General features: G+C 49.3%; 1 protein-coding gene across 1 annotated transcript; it reads right to left on the reverse strand.

The window, feature by feature from the left end:
* Positions 1–99: 99 nt before the first annotated feature.
* CUNH16orf89 (chromosome unknown C16orf89 homolog) lies at positions 100–21,410 on the reverse strand. The gene is made up of 8 exons (XM_012448247.2): positions 21,154–21,410; positions 15,339–15,488; positions 12,418–12,568; positions 10,291–10,408; positions 8,823–8,958; positions 8,049–8,153; positions 2,962–3,048; positions 100–495 (listed from the first exon to the last, which is right to left on the reverse strand). Exons 1-8 carry the CDS (start codon positions 21,359–21,361, stop codon positions 365–367), a joined length of 1,086 nt encoding a protein of 361 aa, XP_012303670.2. The 5' UTR covers positions 21,362–21,410; the 3' UTR covers positions 100–364.
* Between the last annotated feature and the right edge of the window lie 487 nt (positions 21,411–21,897).

The following is a 21,897-nucleotide window of genomic DNA, read 5'->3' on the forward strand; positions in this document are numbered from 1 at the left end:
GATTAAAAAAAAAAAAAGAAATGAGAAGAAAAGAAAAAAGTATGTGTTGAGTGGGATTGGAGAGTTGAAACAAAGACCGAGAGGTTGTCCAAGACTGTCTTCAAGGCTGAGAAACAAGACTCCATTCTGAGTCAGCTGCGCAGTCTAACTTTATTCATCTGCTTACACCTGGGTCCCTCCCGGCCCCCACCTGCCCTAGCCCTGCTTACTCAGGCTTCCAAACAACCCAAGATGGGACGTTGGGGTGGCTTTACTTATCCTCCAGATGCCTCCTTCCCCGGATGTGACCCAGGCCCTCCAGGGCCTAAGGGAGGAGGACTAAAGGGGTCTGTTCCTCCAGGCAACAGACATGGAACCATCTGTGTCAGTGGCTGCTTGGTGGTGACGGTGTAGATGGGTGCAGCTCTCTGTTTGCTGCGGGGTATTCAGCCAGGATGTAGAGGAAGCCACCCAGGGCTGCCACTGCTGTAGCTGTGTTGTGGGAGGAGCAGCCATCTATGGGGAGAGAGGCCCCTGTGAGTGCTGGGTGGCAAGAACCTTGGCCCTTTATTCAACACAGTTCCATTGAAAGTGCTGTTCAGCCAGGTGCGGTAGCTCACGCCTGTAATCCCAGCACTTTGGGAGGCTGAGGATGGCAGATCACTTGAGATCAGGAGTTAGAGACCAGCCTGAGCAACATGGTGAAAACCCATCTCTACTAAAAATACAGAAATTAGCCGGGTGTGGTGGCGCACGCCTGTAGTCACAGCTACTTGGGAGGATGAGGCAAGAGAATTGCTTGAACCCGGGAGGCAGAGGCTGCAATGAGCTGAGATGGCACCATTGCACTCCAGCCTGGGCGACAGAGCGAGACTCCATCTCAAAAAAAAAAAGTGCTTTTCAGATATCATTCCAGGCAATTTGCAAGATGCTGTGCGAGTGCTTTGATGCTCCCTTAGGCCCCTTTTGCTGGGCTGAGTCCCCTTCCACCAGCTGCTAAGGGCTCCCTTCTCTGGGAGGTATGTCCCTTCCAAATAACTTACCAATATAGGGATAAAAAAGCCTGGCCACCTTGTCCTAGGGGGATGACTCTGTTGTGCAATTTATGCTCCAAGGCATTCCCCTCCACTCCTGCAGGGGGATCTGGCCTGAGACTGCATCCTGTCTAGCTCCTGCCTAGGTTAGTCTGCTTCCTTGACTTACTTACCTACCTCAGTAAACCACATGCACTGGAATCCTGTCTCATGTGAGATGGGGAAACTGAGGCTCGGGAAGCTGAGTTGAGCTCCCTGGCCCTGGTAACTCCCCAGCTCATTTCTTGACCCCAGTGGCTTCCTCTTAGCTGCCTCTGGTCTTTCTAGTCCCATGTGACCTCATGCCTCATGGAGTCAGAGTCTCAGGCCTAAGCACTTGCCTGAGATAATAACCCTCAGATGTAGTTAGTTCTTTGAACTCAAAGTGGGCAACATGCCTTTAGTCTTACCATCTGTCTGCTTGTGGGAGGGAGCCAGGAATTCTTTCCCCACTACCCAGAGACTTTGAGAAGCAGAGGGGACCCCAGCCAGATCCCTTAAAGGAAGGGAGAATGCAGATTTCGAGGTGCCGAATGACTAACCCTGGCAGTTCCTGCCTCTCGGTGGCTACTGTATGGCAAATTCCATGGGGAGGACTTTGCACAATGATCAGTTATTAGCCCCATTTTACAGATGACGGAGTCTTGCTCTGTCGCCCAGTCTGGAGTGCAGTGATGCAATCTTGGCTCACTGCAACCTCCGCCTCCTGGGTTCAAGCGATTCTTCTGTCTCAGCCTCCTGAGTAGCTGGGACTACAGGCACGAGCCACCACACTCGGCTAATTTTTGTATTTTTAGTACAGATGGGGTTTCACCATATTAGCCAGGATGGTCTTGAACTCCTGACCTCAATTGATCCACCTGCGTTGGCCTCCCAAAGTGCTGGGATTACAGGCATGAGCCACCACGCCCAGCCTGGTTTTGTGACTTTCACAGCAAGTAAGAGGCAGAAGCAGGACTTGAACCCACACAACCTGACCTCAGACCCTGTGCTACTAGTCTCTGCACCGGCTGCCTCTTGCTCTGGGGGCATGTGTCATAAGTACAAGAACGAGCACACCACTTCCCAGCAGTTTTCTAGGCTGCTGGTCAACCTGGAGGGGCCCCACGAAAGGCCTGGGACTCTGGAATTTCTGCAGCTTCCGCTCCAGTCCCTAGGACAGTCCTCATGTTGGGCTGTCTGGCTCTGGGGACACTCAGCTGACCAGGTAGTACACAGCAGGTCCTGACCACCCCAGCCATAGGCAGCCCCAGCTTCCTCTGTGTCAGGAGGGCCTAGCAGGGGCAGGGGGCTCTGGAAGTCTACTGAGAACTTCTCTCCCTTCGCCTGCATGACCTTTGGTGGCAGCTATGAAACTGACTGAGTGGATGATGAGGCCACAGTAGGGCTGATCGAGAGATGTTTAGTCATGGGAATCAGATACCCACATGTGCTGGACATCTAATCTATGAGCTGGCTATTCTATATCCCTTCCTGCTTTTGCCTGCAGTTATTGATATTTTATTATTATTATTTTTGATACGGAGTCTCATTTTGTCACCCAGGCTGGAGTGCACTGGTGTGATCTCAGCTCACTGTAGCCTCTGCCTCCTGGGTTCAAGTAATTCTCCTGCCTCAGCCTCCCGAGTGGCTGGGAATACAGGTGTGCACCACCACGCCCAGCTAAGGTTTGTATTTTTAGTAGAGACGGGGTTTTGTCATGTTGCCCAGGCTGTCTCCCCACTTTCTAAGGGGAGGCCATCAGGGACCCCTAGCCTCCCTTCCACCTCCCAAACATGAAGGCCCTCTGATTAGTGCTCCTTTGATGAGGCCAGGTGCTGTTTGTCCATAGAAAGAATAAACACAGGCCTTTGTTTTGCTAGGATATCTCAGTTTCATGTCAAGAAACTCCCCTGGGTATTTTCATTACCTGTAAATTGTTTTTCTCGCCTCTTAACTCTCCTCAAAAAATGCCGCTGATATTGAATAGCTTTTGATAATTCTTCATCTTCAGCATCTGGGAAGAGAGCAAAAGTTGAACTTCTCAAGATAAATTTTATTTTTTTACATTTTTATTTCTTTTTTCTTCTTTATTTTAGAGACATGGTCTCATTCTGTTGGCCAGGCTGGGTGCAGTGGCACAATTATAGCTCACTGCAGCCTCAAACTCTTGGGCACACACAATCCATCCTGCCTCAGCCTACCAAATTGCTGGGACTACAGGCATGAACCATCATGTCCAGCTAATTTTTAAAAAAAGTTTTACAGGGCACAGTGGCTCAAGCCTGTAATCCCAGCACTTTGGGAGGCCGAGGTGGGCAGATCACCTGATGTCAGGAATTCGAGACCAGCCTGACCAACATGGAGAAACCCCGTCTTTACTTAAAATACAAAATTAGCTGGGTCTGCTAGCACATGCCTGTAATCCCAGCTACTTGGGAGGCTGAGGCAGGAGAACTGCTTGAACCCAGGAGACAGAGGTTGTGGTGAGCCAAGATTGTACTGTTGCACTCCAGCCTGGGCAACAAGAGTGAAACTCCATCTCAAAAAAAAAATTTTTGTTGTTGTTGTTAGAGATGGGCTTTCGCTATGTTGCCCAGGCTGGTCTTGAACTCCTCGGCTCAAGTGTTCCTCTAGCCTTGGCCTCCAAAAGTGCTGGATTATATGTGTGAGCCACCGCGACTAGTCTCAAGGTAAATTTTTAAATGTTATTTACTAAACCTCCTGCCCCCACACCATCTCAAGGAAGTTAGGTCATCTCTTGAAACTTGAGTCTATCCCAGAAGTTTCCACCTGCACCTTCCTTCAGATCCTTTTGCATGGCCTAAACATGTCACTACTGATGCTTTTCCAAATTATGGTTCCCCAAACACCCACCATCAGAACCACTGGAGGTGCTTGTTAAAAATGTAAGTCCCTCCAAGATAAGCAAAAACTGAGGGGATTTACTACCACTAAACTGGCCTTACAAGAGGTGCTCAAGGGAGTCCTACATCTGAAAAGAAAAAGACAATAATCATTGCCATGAAAACGTGAGAAAGTATAAAAGTTGCTGGTAGAGGAGAAAGAGAAAGGAAAAGGAGAAAAGATGCAAAACTATCACTAGAGAAAAGCACCAAACGGCGATGATAACAATAAGAAAGGAAGAAAAAAATCAAAGGATATAGAAGATAACCAGAAAACAATGAATGAAATGACAGGAGTAAGTCCTCACAAACCAATAATAGCCTTGAATGCAAATTGATTAAATTTCCCACTTAAAAGATATATGGACTGGCTGAATGAATGAAAAAATGTGACCCAACTATATGCTGCCTACAAGAAAGTTGCTTCACTGGTAAAGACACATGTGGAGTGAAAGTGAAAGGGTGAGAAAAGATCTTCCACATAAATGGAAACCAGAAGGGAGCAGGAGTAGCTATACTTAGATAAAACACACTTTAAGTCAAAGACTGTAAAAAGAGACAAGGTCATTATATAACGATAAAGGAATTAATTTAGCAAGAGGACATAACAATTCTAAAAATATATGCATTAAACACTGGGGAACCAAAGCAAATGTTATTAGATATAAAGGGAGAGACAGACTCCAATACAATAATACCTGGGGACATCAACACCTTGCTCTCAGCATTGAACAGATCATCTAGACAGAAACTCAACAAAGAAACACTGAATTTAAACTGCACTTGAGACCAAATGAATCTAACAGACATTTACAGAACGTTTTATCTAACTGCTGCAGAATATATATTCTTCTCACCAGCACATGAAACAGTCTCCAAAATAGACCGTATGTTAGGCCAAAATACAAGTCTCAACAAATTTAAAATGATTTAAATCATAGCAAGTATCTTCCTGACCACAATTGAATAAAACTAGAAATCAGTAGCAAGAAGACCTTTCAAAATTGTACAAATACAGGGAAATTAAACAACATGTTCCTGAATGACCAATGGGCAAATGAAGAAATTAAGAACATTTAAAAATTTCCTAACACAAATGAAACTAGAAACACAATATGCCAAAACCCATGGGATATAGCAAAAGCAGTATTAAGAGGGGAGTTTACATCAAAAAATGCCTACATGAAAAAAGCAGAAAGATTTCAAATAACAAACTAATGATACATCTCAAGGAACTGGAAAAGCGAGACCAAATTAAGCCTGAAATTAGAAGGAAAGAAATTGTAAAGATCAGAGCAGAAATAAATAAAATCGAGACTAAAGAAACAATATGAAAGATCAATGAAACGAAAAGTTGTTTTTTAAAAAGATACATTATTAGCTAGATTAAGACAAAAAGAGAAAAGACTCAAGTAAATAAAATCACAAAGAAAAAGAAAATATTACAACTGATACCACTGAAATACAAATGATCATTAGAGACTATTATAAACAAGCAATTTGAAAACCTAGTGGAAATGGATAAATTCCTGGACACACACAACATACCAAGATTGAACCAAGAAGTAACAGAAAACCTGAACAGACCGATTACAAGTAATGAGGTAAGGAGATTGAATGTGGAATAAAAAGTCTCCAAGAAACAAAAAACCCAGGACCTAACAGCTTTACTGCTGAATTTTACCAAATATTTAAAGAACAAATACCAATTCTTTTCAGTCTCTTCCAGAAAACTGAAGAGGAGAAAAAATTTCCAATCTCGTTTTACAAATTCAGCATTACCCAAAGGTAATGCAGACAAGGACAAGTATAGGCCAATTTTCCTGATGAACGTAGATGCAAAAATCCTTAACAAAATCCTACCAAACCAAACCCAGCAACACATTAAAAATCATTCATGGCTTTCCTACTCTGACCACTTGTAGTAAGTGATGAATGTTTTGGATTAAAAAAAAAATCATTCATCATGAGAAAGCAGGCTTTATTACAGGGATGCAAGGATGGTTCGACATATGCAAAATAATAAATACGATACATGACACCAATAGAATGAAAGACAAAATCATATAATCATCTTAATAGGTGCAGAAAAAGCATTTCATGAAATTTAACTTCCCTTCATGATAAAAACTCTCAACATGTTAAATGTAGATGAAACATACCTCAATATAATAAAGGTCATATATGACAAACCCAGAACATTCACAGCAACATCAATGAACCTGGAGGACATCGTGTTAATGGAAGTAAGCCAGGCATGGAAAGTTCCACAGCCCCATCCCCAACCTGCCGATGCTGTACGTGTGGGGGCCTAAGATTCTTCATCGTATAAACTTTTGGGGGGGGTTTGAGACGGAGTCTCACTCTGTTGCACAGACTGGAATGCAATGGCACTATCTCGGCTCACTGCAACCTCCACCTCCCAGTTTCAAGTGATTCTCCTGCCTCCGCCTTCCAAGTAGCTGGGACTACAGGCATGTGCCACCACGCCTGGCTAATTTTGTGTACTTTTAGTAGAGACGGGGTTTCACTGTGTTAGCCAGGATGGTCTTGGCGTCCTAACCTTGTGATCTGCCTGCCTTGTCCTCCTGAAGTGCTGGGATTACAGGTGTGAGCCACTGCACCTGGCCTAAACTCTGTTTTAAAAACAGACCATCTTATTTCAAAAGCTTTTGCTTCTTGGAGCATCCCAAGCTTGTAATGGGGACAATAGCATTTCCTGGGAGCTGTCCTGTACCTGGCACCTGTCCTGTACCTGGCACAGGCTGTGTGGCTTCAAATGTATCACGTCTACTCTCCTTGCAGCTCTGGAAGGTGGGTTATTATGCTCATTTATTTGCAGACAGGGACATAGAGGCTCAGAGGGGTTAAGTGGCTTATTCCAAAGGGACCAGCTGTCAGGCGTCACACGGCTAGGAAGTGGCCGAGTCCTCTGCCTCTGTACCCTCTGCTACGTCACCTCCTCCCACGTAGTCTTTCCTGACCACCTACCTGGAGAACTTTCCCTGATGTTCTTTTCTTCCTCACCCTGTAGTCTCCTTTATAGCTCTCATCAGAACTTGCAATTACTTCACTTCTCAGTTTGTTCAGGTGATTTACGTTTCTTTTCCTCCAGGCTCTGGTTTTCCCTAGAGCCTATATAGTGTCTGGCACGTTAGCAGGTGCTCAATATGTACTTGCTGAATGAATAGTGATAGGGTTTGGCTATATCTCCACTCAAATCTCATCTTGAATTACAGCTACCATAATTCCCACGTGCTGTGGGAGGGACCTCGTGGGAGGTAATTGAATCATGGGGGCTGTTTCTCCCATATGGTTCTCATGAATAAGTCTCACAAGATCTGAAAGTTTTTTTGTTTTTTGTTTTGAGATAGAGTCTCACTCTGTCATCCAGGCTGGAGTGCAGTGGCATGACCTCGCCTCACTGCAACCTCCACCTCCTGGGCTCAAGTGATTCTCCTGCCTCAGCCTCCTGAGTAACTGGGACTACAGGCACACGCCACCACACCTGGCTAATTTTTTGTATTTTAGTAGAGGCAGGTTTCACCATATTAGGATGGTCTTAATCTCCTGACCTTGTGATCTGCCCGCCTCGGCCTCTCAAAGTGCTGGGATTACAGGTGTGAGCCACCACTCCCAGCTGAAATGATAGTTTTATAAGGGGTTTCCCTTTGTGCTTGGCTCTCATTCTCTCATCTGCTGCTGTGTAAGACGTGCCTTTCGCCTTCTACCAGGATTGCGAGGCCTCCCCAGCCACGTGGAACTGTGAGTCCATTAAACCTCTTTCCTTTATAAATTATGCAGTCTAGGGTTTGTCTTTGTCTGTGGCATAAAACAGTGCAATACAAATGGGCTTGCTAATGCAGCTCAAGGGGCCAACACCTTCCAATAGGACGGCCTCCTGTCTTGCCACATTTTGGCTTCCAAAACTCTGAGCTCATTTCCACCTGTGTGTGTACACGTCTCTGTGTCTGTGCGTGCACCTGCAGGTTACACATCTCTCAGCATCCTTAACACCAATGCATTGTTTCCACACCTGGCCTAGAAACTCAGCCCTGCCGCCCCAGCCCCCACTGCCCCCACTCTTAGCCAGGGCGGCAGCGCAGCTCACCAGGCTCCCCGAAGCAACCTTCCCGCTGTTTTTGCCAGCTGAGAATGGCCTCCAGCCACCGGAGCTTGTAGAAGTCGGAGAAGCCGCCCATTCCACAGAACATGACTGAAAGTAAAGATGGGGCCCTCTGCAGGCCTGCCCCCCAGGCCCACCTCCTCCCGCTCCCCAGGGCTGCCATGCTGCCAGCTGCCTCCATCTGCCTGGGTTAGGCAGCACCAGGAGGTGAGCATTCAATGCAGGGGCTGGAAGAAGGCAGCTCCAGCCTTTGCCTGAGCAACTAGGGGCTCCCAGGCTTGTGTCCCGCCTCCCACTGAGGGCCTTGGTCAGGGCTGCTCCAAAGTCAGGGTCAGTAGAGGGGTTTAGACACTCCAGCCTGCGAGCAGCCACCCAAGCGCTCCCTTTCTGTCTCATCCATAAGGCTTTGTGGGTCCGCCTCACAGTCACCTGGTCCATCTGTATAGAGCTCCGTCACTGCGGCATCCTTTGGGGGCAGGAAGCTGTCACGCAGTGGCAGGTAAAATACAGGATGCCCAGTGACATTTGAGTTTTCAATAAACAATGAATATAATTTTTTAGTGTAAGTATATTCCATGCAATATTTGGGATACACTTATACTAAAAATGGATTGACTGCGTATCTGAAGTTCAAATTTAACTGAGCACTCTGTATTTTTACTTGCCTAATCTGGCAACTCTGTGTGTGTGTGTGTGTGTGTGTGTGTTGGTTGGGGGACACCCTGCTTCTCTGTCCCAGGGCCAGAATGCTGGCCATACTGTTTTCCATGAAGATGTCCCGGGTTGGGTATTCGTATCCGATGGCCTCAGTTCTGCAGTTCAAGTCCATCATGTTGGCGCAGAAGAGGTTGATGTAGTCCTGGCTCTGCTGGAACAGCCCCTGTGTGCATCCCCTCTGGGGAGACAAACATCCAGAGACAAGGCACTCAGTGCTACAGATGACAGACGCACGCCCTGTTATGGGAAAGTCTTGCAGATCTGAGACAGTCTTGCAAGGGGCTGTTTAGGAAAGGTCTTTTTCTCCTTTCTGTGGGATTTCTTCCCCATGCATACCCCCAGCCAGCTGGGGCTCCATCATCAGAGAAAACTGGATTCAAGATTCAGCTCTGCCACTGAGGAGCTGTGTGATCTTGGTGTGCTAAAGTCATCTTTCAGAGCCTCAAGAGTTTTTTCTTTTTTTGAGACAGAGTCTTGCTCTGTTGCCCAGGCTAAAGTGCAGTGGTGCGATCTCAGCTCATCACAATCTCCACTTCCCAGGTTCAAGCAATTCTCCTGCTTCAGCCTCCCAAGCAGCTAGGGCTACAGGAGCATGCCACCACCATGCCCGACTAATTTTTGTATTTTTAGTGGAGACTAATTTTTGTATTTTCAGGACCCAACGTGAAACCTGTGCCACTAGGAGGTGCTCTATGAATGATCGAGGGGGTAGGGGTGCACTGCAGTCTACAACCGGACTGACCCCATGGGCGGCTTCAGTGCTACTTAAAGTGTGCACTGAGAACCGGGCTGGCCACTCCCCACACTGGGAGAAGAGCAGGAGTTGACAGCAGGCTTTAGACACTTCTGCTGTGGTGGTCAGAGTGACTTTCCACCTGTTGAAGCTAATGATCAAAAGAATTCCCTTGCAATATGGTTCTTCTTATATTTACAAAAATATTGGTCTGTCACAGCTTGCAAAGAAATAATAATTAGAAAATTCTGTTGAAAAAAAAACAGAGAGTGCCTCCTCAGCTAAGAATTTCTGGACACTGAGTCACATTTTTAAAAATAAAGATAACCCTACATTTCTGCATGAAGAAATATATATATATATATATATATATATATATATATATATGGTAAATGTAGGGTTATCTTTATTTAAAAAAAAAATATATATATATATATATATATATATATATATATATATAAAATGTAGTGGTATGATCTCAGCTCACTGCAACCTCCGCCTCCTGGGTTCCAGCGATGCTCCTGCCTCAGCCTTCCCTAATAGCTGGGATTGCAGGTGCGTGCTACCATGTCCTGCTAATTTATTTTTTTTTATTTTTAGTAGCGAAGTGGTTTCACCATGTTGGCCAGGCTGGTCTTGAACTCCTGGCCTCAGTAATCCACCCGCCTTGGCCTCCTAAATTGCTGGGGTTACAGGCGTGAGCCACTGTGCCCGGCCGCCCCTTTTCCTTTCTCCTTCCCCTTTCCCTGGCGCGGTGGGGGCTCCCTGGGCACTCACCATTCTGGCCCAGAGGAAGAAGAGCAGTTGGTGGGACAGGCAGTAGCCCAAGCAGCCGGGCTTGGTCATGAGGCTCCTGCAGAGGTCCGAGAGGCCACAGGGCTGGCTGCTGTCCATCCTGAGGGAAAGTGGTTCCAAGCTGTTACAGATGGAGCGCTGACCCGCCCTGAGTCCTCCCAGATAGTGATGTGGCCCCTATTTGTAGTTGTTGGAACTCCTAGTAGATTCCAGACACCCAGCTGGGCATGGGGGTTGCCAGAGAAAATACAGCTGTCCTGCATCTTGATTTGCTAAATCTGGCTGCCCTAGCACAGGGGACATGATGCTAGAGCCATCCTGGGCTTGAGGAAGCCACCAAAGCTGAAACTTCGTACTGCTCCGTGGGGCCCCCAAATCACATCTTTTCCAGCCCTAAACAGTGGGTACTTGAATCCAAACCACTTGGAATCTGGGCCCAACATGCTTATTTCTCCTGCACCGGCCAGGCATGGTGGCTCACGCCTGGAATTCTAGCTCTTTGGGAGTCCGAGGCAGGCAGGTCATCTGAGGTCAGGAGTTTGAGACCTGGCCAACGTGGTGAAACCCCGCCTCCGAGGCAGGCAGGTTACCTGAGCTCAGGAGTTCAAGACCAGCCCGGCCAACATGGTGAAACCCTGTCTCTACTAAACACATAAATTAGCCGGGCGTGGTGGTGAGCACCTGTAATCCCACCTACTCAGGAGGCTGAGGCAGGAGAATCACTTGAACCCCGGAGGCAGAGGTTGCAGTGAGCTGAGATCTCACTGCTGCATTCTAGCTTGGGAGACAGAGTGAGACTCCATCTCAAAATAAATAAATAAATAAAAATAAAATACAAATACAAATACAAAAATTAGCTGGGCATGGTGGCACACGTCTGTAATCCCAGGATGAGGCAGGAGAATTGCTTGAACCTGGGAGGTCGAGATTGCAGTGAGCCAACAAAGAACACATCAAGCACTCCAGCCTGGATGACAGAGTGAGATTCTGTTTTTTTTTTTTTTTAAAAATATATGTATATAAATATGTACATATATATATAAATACATATAAATATAAATATATATATATATATTTGGCTGGGTGAGGTGGCTCATGCCTGTAATCCCAGCATTTTGGGAGGCTGAGGTGGGTGGATCACAAGGTCAAGAGATCTAGACCATCCTGGCCGACATGGTGAAACCCCGGCTCTACTAAAACTACAAAAATTAGCCAGGCGTGGTGGCTGGTGCCTGTAGTCCCAGCTACTCGGGAGGCTGAGGCAGGAGAATCACTTGAACCTGGGAGGTGGAGGCTGCAGTGAGCCGAGATCTCCCCACTACACTCCAGCCTGGCGACAGAGCAAGACTCCTTCTCAAAAAAAAAAAAAAAAAAAAAAGCAGGGACCCTGGCTGGGGCCAAGCCCTCCATGAGCCCAGCTGTGTCCTGGCCCAAGCATTGCTCTGAAGGAAGCTGAGAGGATGCGTCCTGGGCACCTGCTGCCCACTTTGTCCACAGGCACCTGCACCCAGGGCTGCCCTGGGGCCTTGCTCCAGGCCCACCCAGCACCCGGATAAAATGAGGAGCCCAACTGGGCTCGGTCCTGCCTTCCCAGACCTGCAACCTCACTGGGGATGGGGACAGGTCCACAGTCCAAATGCAAATTCCATCTGTGGCTATACAAGGTGCTGGAGAGGCCCTCACAGGAGGTCTGCTGTGTGCTGGGGTCAGAGGTAGGATGGGGTTTGGAGGTAGGGCAGACTTCCTGAGGCCTAGTGGGTGGGTGTGGGGAGCAAAGTCTTTGAATGGGAAGGAGCCTTGGAGAATCTGAAAAGTGGCCTCTAGGGGGCTGGGGACTTGGAAGGGTGGAGAGGAACTGGGGCTTTGTCCGGGGACCTGGAGGTGGTGTGTGCAGCCAGGGCTGCTGGAAGACCCGCTGTGGCATAGGAGACCAGTGGGCGGCTACCCCCGCTGGAGTGGGAGAGGGCAGTGCCCGGCAGCTTCAGGGAGCTGCACCCGGATCTGCACAAACCCTTGGCTTCAGTCCTGGGGGCTTGGAGAAGAACGAGTGGGACAGGACCAGTGGAGTGTGTTTGTGTTTCCAGCAAATAGGGTGAGTTCGGGGCCCACCCAGTTCCCAGCAGCTGCACCAGGCACATGTCGCTGCTCTCCTCCGAGAACGAGTCCTGGGGCTCAAACGTGGCATAGACCAAGGAGGCATTGGTGTGGGTCCAGGCATGCGGGAGCTTCCAAAACCCGGGCTGTAGGGTCGGCAGGAACTCTGGCAGAGAGGATAGATAGGTGAGGCTGGGTGCGGTGTGGGGGCGACCCAGGAGCAGTGGGCCACCCACCCTAGTGCCCCCACCCACTCCTGCAGCCCTGCCCACTGGCAGGTACAGCTCGGGGTTCTGAGCCCTGTCTGCTGGTCCCAGATTGGGTTTGAAAAACTCAAGAAAGCTCCTTTTGCTTATAAAACCCTTTTCCCCCTAATCATTAGGAACAGTGTTGGGACAGCTTTGACTAAACCCACTGCATCCCGTCGAAGCTCCAGATAAGGGTTAGTTTCCCAGGCGCAGGGCTCACACCTGTCTTCCCAGCACTTGGGGAGGCTGAGGAAGGAAGATCGCTTGAGGCCCAGAATTCAAGACCAGCCTAGGCAACATAGCAAGACTGTCTCTACAAAAATAAAAACTGTAGCCAGGTATGGTGGTGTGCATCCAGAGTCCCAGCTGAGGCGGAAAGATTGCTTGAGTCTAGAAGTTGGAGAATGCAGTGAGCTATGATCAGCTCTTTTTTTTTTTTTTTTTTTGAGACAGAGTCTAGCTGTGTCACCTAGGCTAGAGTGCAGTGGAGCGATCTCGGCTCACTGCAACCTCCGCCTCCCAGGTTCAAGTGATTCTGCTGCCTCAGCCTCGCAAGTAGCTGGGACTACAGGCTTGTGCCAACAAGCCCCACTAATTTTTTTTTTTTTGTATTTTTAGTAGAGATGGTGTTTCAACCTTTGGGAGGCTGAGGTGGGCAGATCACTTGAGATCAGGAGTTGGAGACCAGCCTGGCCAATGTATCGAAACCCCGTCTCTACTAAAAATATAAAAATTCGCCTGGTGTGGTGGCACATTCCTGCAGGCCTGCCTACTGAGAGGCTGAGGCAGGAGAATCGCTTGAACCCAGGAGGCAGAGGTTGCAGTGAGTCAAGATCGTGTCACTGTACCCCAGCCTGGGTGACAGAGCAAGAGACTCTGTCTCAAAAAAAAAAAAAAAAAAAAGAGATAGAGAAAGCAAGACTGTCTCTAAGAAAAAGAAAACACGTGGGGAGGTGGGGTTAGTGGGGAGGTGATATTTGTAGACTCCTTTGGTTGGGTGAGAAAGTGGAGCTCTTACAAAACATGCCCAGTGATACAGCATCTTTAGGATGACATAGGCGGGAACAGTGTTAGGGACCAGGCCTGGGAGAGGGTGGCGGAGCTCAACAGTGGAAAGGTGGGCCTGTGCTGGGAAGGCCTGGGCTGTGTTCCCTGCAGCTGGGCTGCCGTGTGAGCACAAACCGTGGTCTGGCTACCTCCCCGGTCACCTCACACATACGACGGGAGTGGGGAGCAGAGGGGACGGGGTTGTAGCAGCATGATGGGCTGGTTACATATGCCCCTTCTTGCCATCAAGGAACAGCTCAGCCAGGCTTACAAGATGGGACCTTCTGTAGGGTCACTTGGGGCTGGAGAGGAGAGAGACACTCAGTGGTCATAAGGAATGAGAGAGATAAACCCCACTGTTTTGAAAAATAGAGTGTGGGGCTGAGCGCAGTGGCTCACGCCTGTAATCCTAGCACTTTTGGGGACCGAGGCAGGCTGATCACCTGATGTCAGGAATTCGAAACCAGCCTGGCCAACATGGTGAAACCCTGTCTCTACTAAAAATATAGAAGAAAAATCAGCCATTACTATTCATTAAGGAAAAATACTCCAAGGTCTAATGCTTCCTGGGCGTCTCTCTGCCTCCTAATTAGCTGCAGAAGAAAAATTAGCTACTCTCCCTAGCCTGGGTGACAGTAAGACTTCGTCTCAAAATAAATAAATAAAAATAAAAAATAAAAATAAAGGTGCACAATAAATGTAATGCACCTAAATCATCCTGAAACCCTCCCCTCTACCTCAGTCCACGGAAAAATTGCCTTTTACAAAGCCAGTCGCTGGTGTCAAAAATGTTGGAGACTGCTGCAATGGGACTTTGACCCTGCCCATGGCGAGCTCATTGTTTAGAGAGAGACAGACGAGGAGGCCATTGCTGTTAGTCAAGGATGCTCAATTAGCGGGTGGTGGGCAGCTGTAGTCCCAGCTACTCAGAAAGCTGAGACAGGAGAATCGCTTGAACCTGGGAGGTGGGAGTTGCAGTGAGCTGAGATCACACCACTTCACTCCAGCCTGGGTGACAGAGGAAGACTCTATCTCAAAAAAAAAAAAAAAAAAAAAATTGGCTGGGTGCAGTGGCTCATGCCTGTAATCCCAGCACTTTGGGAGGCTGAGGTGGGCAGATCATGAGGTCAAGAGATTGAGACCATCCTGGCCAACATGGTGAAACCCCGTCTCTACTAAAAATACAGAAAAATAGAGTGCAGACAACTTCAGGAATTTCTTCTGACATTTAATGAAATGTATTAAAATAATTTGGTGATAAAGGACACTACTGTTTGCTATGCAAAGGGTCAAATGGCCTTTTAGATACTCTCCCCTCTGGGATAGCCCAGCCCTGCCCAGCCCCTCTGCTCTGGTCTAGGACCAGGACCTCAAGCATGGGCATGCGCTGAATGCGTGAGAGAAGACACCCTGCCTACTCCACACCCCTCTGTGTGGGTGGGAGAGGCCATCAGACTCTGAAGTCAAGGATGACCGCATGTTCCCAGGGCTCGTCTGTGGCTTGCTCGGCAGACAGGTCGAAGTTCATGATGGACTGTCCCAGCCCAGCCTTGCCCCTGGAGAGCACATGCTGGGTTATTAAAGGCAACATCCCCAGAGTCGGTATTCCAGAAGGAATGGGATACCCCTGTGGGTGCTCACCTCTTAGGTACTTGGGGTCACTCAGCTTGAGGTAGAGGAGGGATCTCTGGATGGCAGCCTCCAGCTTCTCCCCCAGTGCCCCCACTCGCAGACTCAGCGGCTGCAGCAGGGTCTCCTGGGCCCACTTCTCCTGAACGCCTTTTAGCTGCTCTGGAAGGGATTAGAGTGCATTTGTTCTGCCATTTGGAGTTGGTACTTTTTTTTTTGCCTTGGGACAGGAAAAAAAATCCTCCAAGGTCTCATGCTTCCTGGTAGCCTCTCTGCCTCCTCCAGCACACAGCGGGGAAAGATTTGTTGAGCTGACTGGAAATGAGGCCAGAATGGAGTGATCTGGGCAATGAGAATGGGTGTTAGAGTGGTAGAAGGGGGTGGCTGAGAGCTTGGTTTCTGGAGTCGGGCCTGGGTTCAAATCCTTCATACTCGAGGTCCAAATCCTCGAATCCTTAACTCAGATACTTTCTTGTTGGATGACCAGAGAAAGTAATTTAATTTCTCTCCATCTCACTTTCTTCATCTGTAAAACGGGGATAATGATAGCCCTTACTTCTTGGAGGGTGTTATGAGGATAGGGTGAGCGAATGTGCGGAGAGGACTTAGTCTTATCCATAGTGTAGAGTAAGCACTTAGTAAAGTTCAGCCATTACTATGCATTAAGGAGACTTGGGGTCTGCTGTGCATGAGGAATAATGAGGGAAGGATTCAGGTTGTAGGGTGGAGAACCACTGTGTACAGGTGAGCAGGTTGTACACTGCACAATGGCAACACACATTCACATCATGGGTTTGTATATGTAGTAAGACAATTTCCCAGCAGATGGCTGTCAAGTGACGTCAGGAAGGAAGTACCTTCTTCTAATTCCCACAGGGGTACCCTATGGGCTAGCAGTGGCTTTGATGAGGTGGGAAGGAATGGTGAAGACCCAGAGGTGGCCAGAAATTGACTGGGGAGACAGGACCCAGAGCATCCATGCAGGGCTGAGAGGGCAAGGGATGAGGTAGGGCAGCTGCCATCAGGTAGGAGCCTTGTTAGGGAGGATGGGCTAAGTTAAAAAGGATGCTGCACACCCCCCTCTGCTCAGCCCCTCTCCGTGGGCAAACCCACAGGGGCGAAGTACAGCCTTGGGAGTGCCGACAGAGAGCCGTGCCCAGTATGTCAGAGTGTCTCCTCCTGTGACTGCACCGGGTCTACGAAGTCCAACAGGACAGGGGTCCCCAGCGCTCAGTCCAGCACTGGTCTAGGCTTGTTATGAATGGGGCTGCAGAGCAGGAGGCGAGTAGTGGGTGAGTCTGTAATTTACAGCCACTCCCATCACTCACTCTTGTTACTGCCTGAGCTCGGCCTCCTGTCAGATCAGCTTCTGCGTTAGATTCTCACGGGGGTGCGAACCCTATTGTGAGCTGCGCATGCGAGGGGTCTAGGTTGCACACACCTTATGAGGATCTAACGTCCAGTGATCTGTCATTGTCTCCCATCCTCCTAGATGGGATTATCTAGTTGTAGGAAAATAATCTCAGGGTTTCCGCTGATTCTATATTATGGCGAGTGTGGGTGAACCCCCACCCCACGTGGGCGCTGAGGAAGGACAGCTGGGCAGACCCCAGGCACAATTAGTGCCTGAAGTATAACTTACTGCTTACTTATATCTAGCTTATATATCTAACCATACTTAGTTTTATATAATTTTCTATATAATCACGTAACGAATTGTAGTTGGAGCTGTACGACACATTTAATGCTGATTTATATAATCCTTCTATATAACCATATAGTACTTTGTAGTAGGAGGAATGCCTAGAGCAGTCACAGAGCAGAAGCAGTACATGGGAAAACAGCCAGGCCAGGACAAGAACCGAAGACCCAGGCGGTAGCGTCCCTGCCTGAAAGGGCACACGCTGTATGGCAGGTCAGGGCCTAGACGGCAGCACTCAGTACCCGCTGCACGGCCGGCGTGGAGCGAGAGTTATTCCCCCTGAAAAGGAGTGGCAGTACCTTGCATCCAGTTCTTGTGGAAAGTAGGCCTCAGGCCTGAACAACCCACGAACAACCGAGGGAGAAGAACCCCTCTGGCGTAATCGCGCCACGGCGGCTGCACACCCTGTCAGCTTTTCTCGCTACTGTGCTGGCTCAGGTCATCCTCCTATAAGATACCTTAGAGAAGGGCACACTGTCAGCTCCCCGCATTGGGTTACAGCATCCTTCTGCAGGAATCCTTTGAAGTCTCCAGCCCCCAGATAAGAAGTGTTGCGCACGGCACTTGTTGCACACGGCTCACCTCCTGGCCTCGGTGGCCTAATAGGGGTGGACCCCCTTTTTGTACACGACCCTCTACTACTGTGAACGGCACAGCCCCCTACTGCGTATGGCCCACCTCTCTAACTAGGTGACCTAATGGGTGGCCCCATTGCTTGCTACTCACGTGATCATGTATGCCCTATCACTAAGCCTATAGACGACCTCACTCACGACCCTTCCCCCTGTCTCGTACCTAATAAATACAGATGAGTCTGGACGTTCGGGGCATCAACTGTCTCTGTTTGTAACTGGCATGGCTCCCCGAGCCCAGCTGTCTTCTCCAGTCTTTCTGTGTCCTGTCTCTTTATCTCTCAGATCCAGTGCCTCAACACAGCAATAGGGAACACCCCACAACCCTCCAGGGCAGTGGCCCTGTAGGCGAGTTGTATAATTATATGTTTTAATGTAATAACAATAAACATAAAGTGGGCCGGGCACGGTGTCTCACGCCTGTAATCCCAGCCCTTTGGGAGGCCGAGGCAGGCAGATCTCCTGAGGCCAGGAGTTCAAGACCCAGCCTGGCCAACATGGTAAAACCCTGTCTCTACCAAAAATACAAAAATTAGCCGGGTGTGGTGGTGGGCACCTGTAGTCCCAGCTACTTGGGAGGCTGAGCAGGAGAATCACTTGAACCCAGAGCTGGAGGTTTCAGTGAGCTGAGGTGGCGCCTGCACTGGGGCCTGGGTGACAGAGTGAGACTCTGTCTCAAAATAAATAAATAAAAATAAAAAATAAAAAAATAAAGTGCATAATAAATGTCATGTACTTGAATCATCCTGAAACTTTCCCCTCTACCTAGGTCCATGGAAAAATTGCCTTTTACAAAACCAGTCCCTGGTGTCAAAAAGGTTAAGGACTGCTGCAATGGGACTTCGACCCTACCCACGGAGAGCTCATTGTTTAGAGAGAGACCGTTTAGAGGCGGCTGTTGCCGTCAGTCAAGGGTACTCAATGCTTGGATAGATGGAAACGGTAATGGCTGACAAGCACTGAGTCCCACTGGTAAGATGACATGGACACATAATCTCATGTGATATATGTGCATGATCACGTGATACTCCCATCCACCAGCTGCGGCTGAAGGATGAGGAAACCCAAACTCCAACAGAGCAGATAACTCTGTGCCATGCAGCCAGGTGGGGGAGATCCAGGATTCGAACCCGGGCAGACCGGTTCTGAAGCCCTGTTCTAGGCACTGGCACCGCCTTTGCTCTCTTTTAGGCAGAGTTCACTGTTGTGGTTGTGTTCAGTGGCTGAATTCCTGGGGAATCTGTTATGCAGCAAGACTCTTGCAAGGGGAAGGGACAGTGGCTGTGGAACAGGGCGTGGGTGGAGAAGCTGGGCTCACTGAGGCTGCAAGGAGAGGGGACCCTGGTCTGAGGCCAGGGTGGTGCCGCTTTCCCAGTGAACGCTACTCAGTCATGATTAAGAGAACCCCCTCCCCCCCTCCATAGAGGATAATAATAATGGGTGTAGCCTCAGGGATGATGGGGAGAGGGCATTGAAGTACCCATGCAATGCACCTGGGTTGTGCCCAAGTTGAGCAGATACTTAGTGAACTGAAGCTTTAACTATCACATGCGCCCCAGAAAGCACCTGCCCCCGTGGAAGCCACCTGCCGCTGATGACAAGATTCTGTCCCTTGGTTCTATGAATGCTTATTCAACACCTGCTGCACACCCACTACTGTGCTTGGCAATCGCACTTGCCCTCAAGAGACTCGTGTAACTGGGTGAGTTTGTCCTAGACCCACCCCACCAACCATCCACTGTGAGGCGTCAGGAGGCTATTGAACTCTCTCTGCCCCAGTTTCCTCGCCTATGGAATGAGGAAAACAAATCACTCCTCTCCAAGCTGTTCGGTCAATTACCCATGGCAGGTGCCCAGCAAGAACCCAATTTGCAAGGCCACATCTCAGCCTTGATGGGCCCCTTCCTCCATTAGAGACATTATGTTGGGCACAGTGGCTCACCCCTCTAATCTCAGCACTTTGGGAAGCCAAGGCAGGAGGATTGCTTGAGGGCAGAAATTTGAGATCAGCCTGGGCAACATAGCAAGACTCTATCTCTACAAAAAATTTTTAAAAATTAGCTACGTGTGGTGATGCATGCCTGTAATCCTAGCTACTCGGAAGGCTGAGGTGGGAGGATCACTTGAGCCAGCAGTTGGAGGCTACAGTGAACCATGATGGTGCCACTGCACTCCAGTCTGGGGGATGCTGCTGCTGCTGAATTTCTAGAGAAGCTATGAGACAGGGCTGGGTTAAATGAAGGGGACCCTGGGTATATCTCTGGCCTCACCCTAGTCCTGGCCAGGAGGGGAGGGAGCATGATCTTGGGGCTCTCCAGGATGCCACATGGGGGACGAGGGGTGGGGAGAGGACACTTGGTGGGGGCATGTGGCTGCGAGGAAGCAGACTATCCCAGTGCCTCTCCTGCCACTTCTGAGTCCTGGTCGGGTGGAAAACTACTCCGGCAACACAAAGAGGGTGACGTGGGGCGATGCCCACTGCCTGGCCTGGGAGCCGGGGCCAGCCCAGAGCCCCTGCTGATACCAAACCCGGGGTCTTTGTCACTCTGCTCAGGATGGCCTGCAAGGAGGGGCCCACAGCAACTCATGGTGTGTGTGTGTGTGCATGCGTGCATACATGTGTGCGTGTGTGTGTGATGTGTGTGTGCATGTATGCGTGTTTGTGATGTGTGTGCGTGTGTGCGTGCATGCATGGTTGTGTGTGTGTTTCTGTGTGTGTACATGTGTGCATGCATGCTTGTGTGTGTATGATGTGCCTGTGTGTGTACATGTGTGCATGCATGCTTGTGTGTGTGATGTGCATGTGTGTGTACATGTGTGCATGCATGCTTGTGTGTGTGATGTTTCTGTGTGTATACATGTGTGCATGCATGCTTGTGTGTGTATGATGTGCCTGCGTGTGTACATGTGTGCATGCATGCTTGTGTGTGTGATGTGCATGTGTGTGAGATGTGTGCATGTGTGTGTTTGCCTTGGCCTGTCTCCAGCCCCCTTCTTGGGAATCTTATATCTCTGAAAGCTAAACAAACACTTGACTGTTTTTGCAGAAACTTCAGGAGGCTTTGGATGGCAGTGGAGGAAGCGGGTTTGGAACCCGATCTTGAGAGTCATCAGTTTTGTCCACAGCCACCTCACTCAAGGGGAGAGACCTTCCCACAAATATCTATTGATGGGGCACTCTCTCTACTCCCCTTGTTTGTAGTGTGTCAGGAGGGACTGTCAAATGGATCATTTCCTTCTTAGAAAATGATAATTTCCAAATCCTTCCCCATGTCGCCTTTAAATCTTTCCTACTGCTAAAAAATTTCATAACAGCTGGGCCACAGCCCCCAGGAAATGCCAGCCCCCGGCTTCCCTTCCTCTCTTCTTACAGTTGAGGCAGATTATTCTGGGGCCAGAAGGCTGCCAAGTCTCAGGTATACAGAGCAGGGCGGAGGACAAAGGTGAGAGTTAGCTTCCTAGTGTCCAGCCAGGGGAACGGGGGCTCACTCACCTTCCAGCACCCGGACCCCCACCATGCCATCCAGGTTGATTTCGGGCAGCCTCTGCTCTAGGAAGATGGTGGCTCTCTCCAGTGCAGACAAGATCAGGCCCGCGATGCTGGCCTTAGCTTCGGCAGTGTCCAGTCCCGGCAGTGAGGAGGACCACAGTGGTGGCAGGGCCGTCAGTGAGAGCAGGAGCAGCAGCCCCGGGCTGGCCATGGCTGGATTCTGCTCACGGCTGGTCACAGGCTCAGCACCCCAAGCTCTGGCCCAGCCCAGACTGCCTCTGCACGATCTCCTCCCGCCTCCTCCCCACCTCCCCTGGCAGACCTGAAGACAAGTGGCCCGGCAGGGCTGCCAAGAAGCCTGGGGCGGCCGGTTCAAAGGGATCTGGGAAGGCTGGCTGCAGGGGGATGACGGTGAGGCAGCGGTGGGTAGGCCAGTCCTGGGCATAGAGCCTGCTGTCCCTGTTATGCTGGGGAGAGGGGTGCCCACTCTGTCCTTCTTGGCCCTGATTCTCCAGGCTCACAGGCTAGATCTTTGATCTAGCAATTGCAATTCAACCCAGAAATCCAAAAGCTCTGAAAGCAAAAAAACTTTTTTTCTTTCTTTTTTTTTTGAAATCAGGTCTCATTCTCTTGCCCAGGCTGGTGTGGAGTGGTTTAATTACAGCTCACTGCAGCCTTGACCTCCTGGGCTTAATAGATCTTCCTGCCTCAGCCTCCTGAATAGCTGGGACTACATCCATATGCCAC

The sequence above is a fragment of the Aotus nancymaae genome, unplaced genomic scaffold, assembly GCF_030222135.1.
Source record: "Aotus nancymaae isolate 86718 unplaced genomic scaffold, 86718_ANA_hifiasm-v0.15.2.pri h1tg000049l, whole genome shotgun sequence".
NCBI classification, from domain to species: Eukaryota; Metazoa; Chordata; class Mammalia; order Primates; family Aotidae; genus Aotus; species Aotus nancymaae.